Below are 9,505 nucleotides of genomic sequence, written 5' to 3'. Positions count from 1 at the left end.
CCCAACACTGTGAACCCCCCACGCGGGGATGGCAGAGCCCACAGGAACGGTTCCCTCCACTTGGGAGGCTGTGTGTGTCTCCTGAGCCGCACAAGCTGCCCACAGCAAAAGCAACCCTTTGTGGCATGTGTGTGGAGGGGGAGGCGGACAGCAGAACCAAAGTGGTCAACTGGGGACACTGACCACTAGCTGAGACCGAGAATCTGTCCAGCCCCTGGGGCTCCCGAGTCCACATGGCCGTGTGCATAACTTGAAAACGCCCATCGCTCTGTGTTTGCAAATCACTGGTCGCCCGGATATAAATCCCATCTCCCCCTCTTGCCTCCCGCTTTCTGTTTCTCGATTTAAAAGGGCTACCCACAAGTCCCTGCTCTCCCCCTTCCCAAATCCGAAAGGGGTTTTGTTTTCGGATTGCTGGGTTGAATTTTTTTTTTAAGTTGGAGGGGAAACAGGAAGTAGGTGGGCCATCCCCTCTGCCTGACAAAACACCCTTCTGCCTCAGGGTGGCCAGGGCTGGCTCCTTTTGTTTTTTGGCAGTTGGGTGTGTGAGGGAGGGACACAGAGCACCCCCCCATCCCCCCACCCTGCTGCCACCTGTTAAGAAAAACACAACAGCAGAGATGCTTCTTCCTTGGCCCACCCTGCCCCCTGCCACCAAGGTCAGCCCAAACCCATTTCACTTTGTCACTGCGGGAGCCCACGTGGGACAATTGGCTTTGGATTCATGCCAAGCAATGTGTGGGGTGGCAGGGAGCGGGCAGGAAGGGGTCAGGGGGACGGGCCGCTACAGATCAGAGTTCAGGGGCAGCGGCGGCCGCAGGGCGCCTAGCAGGACACCTCCATGGACTTGGGCCCAGCGCTGTTGCCGGTGGTGCCGGAGTTGGGGGTGACGTCCAGGCGGGCGCCCTCGCTGGTGTGGGCTCGGCTGCGTGAGCCCTCGCTGGTGTGGGCTCGGCTTCGGGCACCCTCCTGGGAGGTGACACTGGACCCCGAGGCTGTGCGGGACCGCATCAGGCGGGTCATGCTGGCAGAAGGCACTAGGGGAGAGAAGCAAGCGCCCAGTGAGGGGACAGGGGACAGGTCCGGAGGTGCCAGCTGGCCTGCACCTCGAGGCTCCAGAGCCCATGTGGAGCCGGACCCCGGCAGGCTGATACACAGGGATGAGCCGTTGGGCTCCCTCCTGTCCTGGCCTCGGCTCAGAGTGGGGGAAGCTAGGCTCGGACAGGGTCAAGGACTCCAACTCAGCTCCATCACAGGCTTAACCCAGTCAATTCCCATTAATACTTAATGATCTCCTACAAGGTCAGAGCTGTGAAAACCTCGGGCAGCTGCCTCATTCTGCATCCATGGGGTGTCCTCCAGGCCCAGCCAGCCTGATGGTAACTGACCACAGCATGGTGTTCTAGGTCAAGTTGCTGCAAACACTGGATTAGCGAATACTGAGCTAGAATACTGAGCTACGGGGCCAGGTGCCTACAAGCCTCTGGTCACAACTCTCATCAACCTTGTGGCACAGAGCCTCCTTCCTGTGTGTTTCTGCTTTGAGAGACCCCCTTCCTTGTCATACACTCTGGGGCCTTTAACACCAAACTCCCGGCTAACAGCGGCTCATGCCCAAACAGAGCCGACCTGCTGTTCACGCCGGGAGACCTCGGAGATGCCTTTGGCTTTCCAGGGCATAAAGTTAGCCTTGGACTGTCGTCTATCAAAGGAGCCCTGGTGGCGCAGTGGGTTAGGTATTGAGCTGCTAACCACAGGTGGGTGGTTCAAACTCACTGGCTTGTCCTGCTATGGCCCCTCACCCCCCATCACCTGCGGGGTGCTCTAGATTTCTGGAAAGGGCGCCCCTATTTTAGGGGCAAAAACACAAGGCCTGGCTTTCACTTCCTCCGTGCCCAGAACACAGAAACCTCAAATAGAGGTGACCAAGAGAGAAGCCCGCAGTGCAAGCCTCCGGGTTAGGCTAGCGTGGCTGGCCAGCTGGGCTTGCTGCAGCTCCTGCCCTGGCCCGCCCAACGGCCCAATGGGAGTGTGCTAGACCAGGGGCAGGTCCTGGGGTAGTGCTCTGTTGGAAGGGGGCACCTTGGGACAAGGGTTCCTGCTTGGGGCGAGGAAAGCGGGCCCATCCAGCCTCCTGAGAAGGAGCCATGGCCGAGGGCAAGCTGAAGACAGTGTTTGGTTACTATTTAAAACAACACCAACTGAGAGAAAGCAAACAGCACGGGTCTTCCAAGCCTTTGGTGAAGCCGGGGCACAGTGATGAGAACTCCCAGCCACTAGGAGGTTGAAGTCAAAGGGAGAGGCGGTAATTGGACTCAGCCTGGACTGTGACTGCTTCTCAACGCTGACCTTGTAGTTCGCAGCCCACGGCATAAACCACTATGCCACCAGGGCTCCTTTTCTGCTCAGCAGTGGAGGATAAAGGGGCCACAACAGCTCAAAAGAAAGCCTTGAAGCTCTACACCGACAAGGTGCAGCCCCTGCCTGGCCCAGTGTGCAAAAACCTGAAGCTGGCCAAGGTGCCCACAAGGGTACATCCCAGTCACCTGCCCCCGGACCTGCCCCTCGAGCCCCTGCTCGCTGGCCGAGGTGTACTTACTGTAGCCCATGCCCTGCACGAAGTATTTGAAAGCCTCAGCAAGCTTGGCCGGCTGCAAGAGAAGAGAGAGCGAGCTCCTGAGTGTCCAGGCGCCCAGAGCACTAAGACCACGTGGCCACCAGCAGCCGAGAGCTGGGCCCTAGGTAGTCCATGCACAACCGACTGCTGTCACTATAGGAAGGGACTCAGAGCAGAAACTGAGGCCACCTTGTCCTGACACACGAGGGCTGCCTCATGGCCATTCCACTTTTTCTCCAGGCCCCCAGTGAACTTCAGAAGGAATCTGGCCACTGGTGGGCTCACACCTCTAAACCAAGCCCTGCTTTCTGCAGAGCCCAGAACTCAGAGGGCCCCAGTTCCAGGGATGGCTGCCCACCCCTTCCTCCCGCCACGGGGATTTATCAGATATGGGGAAGAGGCATGTGCACCCCTCCCCCCATGGCCTCAATTCTGATCCCTGAAGAAATCGTGGGATTTGAGAATGTTGGAGGCCCCTTTCGGGACTGTTAGACCCACAGAGAGGCAGGGGAGGTTTTGATGGAAAGACCACAAAAATTAACATCACATTACACTTTAAAAGAGATTTCTAATGAGCTATAAACCTAAAGTGGTGTGCTGCTGGGCTGCAGGGAGGGAAGGCTCTGTGATCATGCAGCAAACCCAGAACAGGCAGTGTGTGTTCACACACACACACACACACACACACACACACACGCACACGCAGACACAGACACACACACACATGCAGACAGACACACACACGCAGACAGACACACACACAGACACACCCACACACACACACACACACACACACACACACACACACACACACACACGCTCTTTTCCGTCTTCCTCTCTGCTTTGGCCTCAGCTCCCTGGGGGCCTGTGGCTCCACTGGAAGTCTGGACTGGGGCAGACAGGGACTGGCAGAGTGAGCGTGGCCTTGGGATCCACTGCTGCCACGTGACAAGTGCCTGGCCAGAGGCTTCTGGCAGCACCGACGCTGGGGGCTCACGTCAGTCCTCCTGGGCAAACAGCTTTTACAAACAGCAAGCTCCCTGCAGACTGTTGCCGAGAGGTGAATCCCAACCAGAGAGGACTTCTGCCCCCCTGCCCGATGCTCCCCCAGGGCTCCTGGAGGCGGGAAGGAAGGTGGACTCACCTGGGAGACCTGAGGGAGGCCACCACAGTCCGCCATCTAGAGGAGAAGGAGCTGGTCAGTACAGATGCCCACAGAGGGGGACAGGGATGAGGCCCTGCCTGCCCTCTGATGTATCCTGCTGAGGCATGTGGGAGGGGTATAGTCCAGGGGAACCCCCAGCCATCCTGGTGAGGCTGGGGCTTCGGCTACCATGAGCTTGGGCAGGTACCCGCCTGCATCTTGCTAGCAGCCCTCCCTTTCTCCTCCTTAGAGGCAGAACGTGGGCCGAAGAGAGGCGAGGGACTGGCCCGATCCAGCCAGGGTCTTCCTGAGCCAGCCACAGGCACGAGATTCTCTCTAAAGGAAACTGCGGGATGGGAACCAGGCTCTGGGCCGACTGGACTTTCTCAGCAGACTTTCCAACTGTCAACGTCACCAGGAAATCACTGAGCCCAGAGCCACCTCCACGTCATTCAAGCTGTTTCACGGCAGTGTGACTCTACCCAGGGACAGAAAATGGGGGCAGTCAGGGCAGAGATGGAGCTGAGGACTCAGGGCTGGAGGGATTCGGTCGGAGGGCGGGGGTGGGGGAGGGATGATTCCGTGAGGGGGTGGTGAAGGATGGGTCCCACGCAACCTGTCTTCTTGAATTGCCCGATTCACAAGAAACAGCTTACAAACAAAGAGGTGTGTGGAAAACGGAATGAAACGGGGGCTTTTCCACACAGCTTTTGAACCCCCCTGCAATCATTCAGTTCAATGAAAGGAGGTCGTAGCCCAACAACTGGTGTCCTCATGAAACCCAATTCATGACCCACCCAAGTCGATTCTGACTCAGGGCGACCCTATAGAACAGGGTAGAACTGGCCCCTACTGCGGGCGTCTGAGATGACACATTTTTACAGATGCACAAAGCCACATCTGTCTCCCACGGAGCTGGTGGGCTTCTAGCCCACCGAATTCGAGATTTGCAGCCCTGCACTTAACCTGCTATGCCACCAGGGAGGGGCGTTGGCGTCTTGGGAAGAGAGGGTCATTTAGACGCAGGGAAAGAGTCATGGGGGCAGCTGAGTTTTCTCTGGTCTTTTATAGGTGCTAGAGCCGGTGGGAACTCCCGTGAATTTAGTAGGATTGCTCCCTGTGGGAGATTCTTGGGGACCCAGAGAGGGTCATCCTGGTGGCCTCAGATGACCGGCCAGTCTGTGATCAACTGTGGTGCTCACCACCACCAGCTCTGCCTCCACTGGGGGCCCTCAGTTCTGCAGGAAACCCCGGGGCTTTGTAAGACAGAAAAGTATAACCCGTTGGCTGCCTCCCCGGCCCCCACCATACCTTAAGGAGGGTGGTCTTTGTGGGGTCCAGTTTAGAGTTGCACTCCACCTGTACAAGGGAAGGGAGAGACAAGGTCCTCACCTGCTACCCAGAGCCAAAGTCCCAGCCTCGCCCCTCCCGGTCCCTCTTCCACCGTGGTTAAAAACCCCAGGGTTGCTACTGGGGTGGGGCCGAGTTGAGTGGAAATTGCAGCTCTGTGCTGCTCGACCAATGGCTGAATAGAGCCTCAGTTCCCTTGCAAACAAAAGGAGATGCCATCTTTCTCAAGAGTTGCCGTAAAGAGTGGCTGAGATCCAGCAGGTGCTCTCTACCTGGTGGGCCTTGTTTAACCTTCTGCCTCTCTGCCAGCTCTCAGATTCCAAAGGTCCAATCCCCCAAATTCCAGACACTCGTCCTCTGAGGAGGCCACACTCAGCCCTGCTGCCTTTTCCATCAATGGTTCCCTTCATCGTGCCATCCAGAGCAGGAAAGAACCCTTGCCCATAAGCTGCAAAGTGCCTAAGAGGGAAACCATCACCTCCCTTGTTGTGGGTGATGTATCTTTATTGATTCATTCCATGACTATGTCCACTGGGTTTAGCCCTCAGGAAACACCCAGGGTTCACTGTGATGGGCATGCCTTTCCCTTGTGAACCCCTGTGAACCTCCCCACTCTACACAGGGCATGCCACCACTGGGGAACTCAGATCAATACCCCAAGTCTCCTGCCTCTCCAGCTGGGGGCAGGGGGCTGGCTTCAGAAGGGTAGCACCCTCCACAATACCACAGGCGGGGAATCTGACCCAGAGCACCTCACCTGAGCCCTACTCCTGGGTGCCTCTGCCCCGTCAGGGTGCCAGGCACCAGCTGCATCTGAAAGCCCCAGCCGATCCCCACAGAGGATGACAACCTGTTGGCCTGGAAGCCAGGAGGCAAACTCGGCCGTATAAACAAGGCAGCAAGGAGCAGATGGGCATGAGGGGCCCAGAGCAGAGACAGCAGCCTGTTACCAGGCAACCTGGGCCACCTGTCACCAGGGGAAGAAGCCAGTGGCTGGGCGCTCTGCTCAAAGGCCGGCATGGACATCACTTTAAGTCAGGGACTCCACAGTGAAGGCTCCTCCTTCCAGGCCCCCGGGGACGGGCTGAGCTTAGAGGCTGTGATCCCAGAGGCAGGGGTTCTGTCCCCCATATCATTCAGAACAGTGACTAGAGCCCCAGGGGGTCCCATCTGCCCAAATACACAACTGTGGTGGGGCAGAAGGACAGGGCGTGTGGGGGAGAGGGGAGCCCCATGCAGAGGGGGCGGTGAGAGTAGAAGGTTGTCACGTGGCGGGGATGGCAGTCCAGGTGAGGACACAAGATGCATGTTCACTGTTGAAGACCAAAGCGCGTGGGACACTCACCCAGACCACAATGAAAACGCTCACATGTGTTTAAACAGGCAGCATTGCCTAGAGGCCTTGGAAAGCCGCCTCCACAGACTACCAGTCCCCAGCCAGGTGCTGGCCGGTCCACCTGGGGTTCCTGCCAACAGACTGTGAACCCGCAGCATGACCTGTCCCCCTCCTGCCCCGGGAATGGGGGAGGCCAATCTGGAGCACTGAAGAGGGAAGGGGCAGCCATGAGAGAGGGAGGCCACTCAGGGACAGAGCCCGAGGCTGGGGACCAACAGGCAGGCCTCCAGTGCACCCGAGCCTCTGATTCCCCATCCATCACACCGGTCACTCCACTGGTCTAGGGCATCTACCACACACACGTCAGCTGGAGGACGCAGACCACAAGCCGGTCCCTCTTTCTTCTGTTACCTGTCTAATCCCTCCCTGGGCCCTCAGATGTAAGGGGGACTGGATTTCAGAACAGAAATCAGAGGGCCAAAGAGACTGGTGGGAGGTGGGGGTGGGGGTCTTGGCTGTGGTCACTCCAGTTGCCAAGCCACAGGCAGAGTGGAGACAGTATGAGACTCCAAACCCCACAGGCCCTCCCTGCTCCAAACACTGGACCCGCCTGTCCCACTGTGGCCTCCTTCCTTCCACCCCCAGACAACCCCTGCCATCGAGCCTGTTCCTGCTCACAGCAACCGCCTAGGACAGAGAGCCGCTCCTGTGGGTTCCCAAGCCTGCGAGTCTCTACGGGAGCAGATGGCCGACTCTTCCCCTCTCAGAGAGACTGGCGGATCCAAACTGCCAGTCTTGAGGCTGGCAGCCCAACTTGTAACCCACTACACCACTGGGACTCCCTGGCCTTCCCCCAGCCTCCCTCTTCTTAGTGGGCAGTCCCTTCTCTGCTCTTTTGGGCTCTTCCGGACAGTGAGTCTGTGTCCTGCTCTCAGGCCTCTGGACCTTGTCGTCCTCAGGGGAGGGGAGAGACTGGACAGAAACATCCAAGGTGGAGGGGCTCTGAGCTGAACACTGGCCTGAACGGATGACTACGTACCACAGCATCCACGGCAGGAGAGTCGTCCCCAACCACCAGCAGAGCAGGGCACCTGGGCAGAGCAGGAAGGATGAAGGAGGGGGTGTGTCAATGTAGGGCTCACTGCAGGCTGCGAGCACCCCCCGCCCCAGGCCGGGGAGGAGCCAGAGCAGCTAATATTCTGGGTTCCGGTTTCCTCCTAGAGCCTTTTGCTTTGTATGTCACCCTTCCTCCACCCTCCGCTTTGCTCTTGGGGGATGAGATGGTGGGTAGTCATCAACACTTGAGTCTGAATTAAGCATGACTTTACCCGGACACTTTTTTCATTCTAAAGCCGCACTCTCTTGAGAAGGGGACTTTGATGGCAATCAAGATCGTACAACAAGAATGTTATAGCTTCCTGTAGGGAGGGCACAGGCAGAGGGTGCAAAGCCAAACACTGTGGCCCATACAAGTCAGTCCTTCCTGGAAGATTCACACATCCTTTTGCCCGTGACTGGCTTCTCCGGGCTGGTAGGGCACTTTGGGGTGGCTCCTGGGCCCCCCGAATCCCTGGGCTGTGATGCCAGGTCTGACATAGCTTAGAAGCTATATGAGTCGTGAGAGTAGAGCTTCCCAAGGGCACCAGGGAATTGGCGTCTCCGGTGTGGGAACAGACCGAGCAGATGGGTCGTGCCCAGCCCCTGGTAGGACACAGGAGCTCCTCACAGACGACAATCCTCCCCACACCCCACACCCAGGAAGGAAGCCTGAGAGCATGTGCAGCGGGCGGCCTGCAGGGGGGCGCAAAGCTACTCACTGCAGGGTGACGCTGTGAGCCCCAGGCGTGGGTCTCTCGATCTCCAGGTCCCGCCGGCTACATAAAGGAGACACGCCAATAGCATCAGCCCACCCTCCCCTGGAGGAAGCCCCCAGCCCCACCCAAGGCCCAGGGGACCTGCCACTGGCCATTGGCCAGCCACCCCCATTCTCCCCAAATTGGGGGAGGTCACGTGGTTATCTCCCGATGAGCCAGGCTCCTGGTGTCCTTAGAAGCAGCCCCGTTGTCCTCTAAATGGCCAGCCTCTTGCATGGTCTCCTGACCCCCAATCTCCGACCCTCCCCAGCCCCAAGTTCTCTATATCAGACCTCCTTGAGTTTTTTCTGCTTGAGACCCCTTTTTTGCCTGAAAAACTTGCCACCTGAATGGGCACTGAACCCTCTCGGATTAATTCTTGGTTGTGGCGCCTTTGGAAACCTTTGACTGCAGTCACGACCCACTGGTTCAGGCTTGCTCTGCGTAGCGGCCCACTCCACTTCTCTACAGCTCCGCCCTCAGGGGTCACTTCACTCTATGGTCTGAAACCTGCTCAGCGCCCCACGGTTCCAACTGTGTGGCCATGCCCAGCCCAGCATCCACCCAACCCTGCATGCAGGTCAGCTCTTGCCCAGCCCCTGGTCTGGAGCAGCGAGACTGGGTTTGTGAGCTGTACGACCTTGGGCAGAATGACAAACGTCTCTCTGTGCTTTGGCTTCCATGGACAGAGACAATGCTCCAGCGCCGTCCTGCCCAGAGGGGCATGGCAAGGCTCCCAGGGAGGCATATTTCCACGAGCCGGAGCCTGCAAGTGGTAGCTGATCTACTCTGCAGGTCTACTGCCCACTGCCAGCCCCCCTCTCTCACTTATCACCAACGCAACCGTCCAGTCGATGCCGACTCACGGTGACCCCACAGGGCAAGTGAAAATGCTCCTGTGAGTTTCCAAGGCTGTAGAACCTTAGGGCAGTGGACCTCATCTTTCTCCTGAGGATCAGCAGGTGGTTTCAAACTGCTGCCCTCGTGGTGAGCAGCCCAACACCTGACCGCCACGCCACCAGGGCCCCTCCTTCTGCTTCCCAGTATCTGATCTGAGTGCCGAGCTCTTTGCTGCGGACACACACACACACACACACACACACACACACACACACACACAGCTGCACTCGAACAACACACCATCACATGCACACACCACACACATACACCCCCAGATGATGAGCTCGGCTCCTTGGCACATGCTT

At 58.1% G+C, this 9,505-nt stretch overlaps 1 protein-coding gene across 1 annotated transcript in view; it reads right to left on the bottom strand.

Moving 5' to 3' along the window:
* Window positions 1-6: 6 nt before the first annotated feature.
* NDRG1 (N-myc downstream regulated 1) overlaps window positions 7-9,505 on the bottom strand; it is a 44,561-nt gene continuing 35,062 nt past the window's right edge. Inside the window, exons 11-16 of the mRNA XM_004697383.2 lie at window positions 8,265-8,321; window positions 7,487-7,538; window positions 5,073-5,120; window positions 3,762-3,797; window positions 2,600-2,651; window positions 7-1,037 (exon numbers count right to left, since the gene is read on the bottom strand). Of these exons, the coding sequence (XP_004697440.1) occupies window positions 826-1,037; window positions 2,600-2,651; window positions 3,762-3,797; window positions 5,073-5,120; window positions 7,487-7,538; window positions 8,265-8,321 (457 nt within the window). The 3' untranslated portion in view covers window positions 7-825. The remainder of the gene's footprint in view (window positions 1,038-2,599; window positions 2,652-3,761; window positions 3,798-5,072; window positions 5,121-7,486; window positions 7,539-8,264; window positions 8,322-9,505) is intronic.

This window comes from Echinops telfairi, unplaced genomic scaffold (genome assembly GCF_000313985.2).
Source record: "Echinops telfairi isolate 266 unplaced genomic scaffold, ASM31398v2 ScPeMD7_1;HRSCAF=3_0, whole genome shotgun sequence".
In the NCBI taxonomy this organism is placed as follows: domain Eukaryota; kingdom Metazoa; phylum Chordata; class Mammalia; order Afrosoricida; family Tenrecidae; genus Echinops; species Echinops telfairi.
Note: the sequence above shows the minus strand (reverse complement) of the source record. Positions and strands in the feature narration are given on the sequence as shown.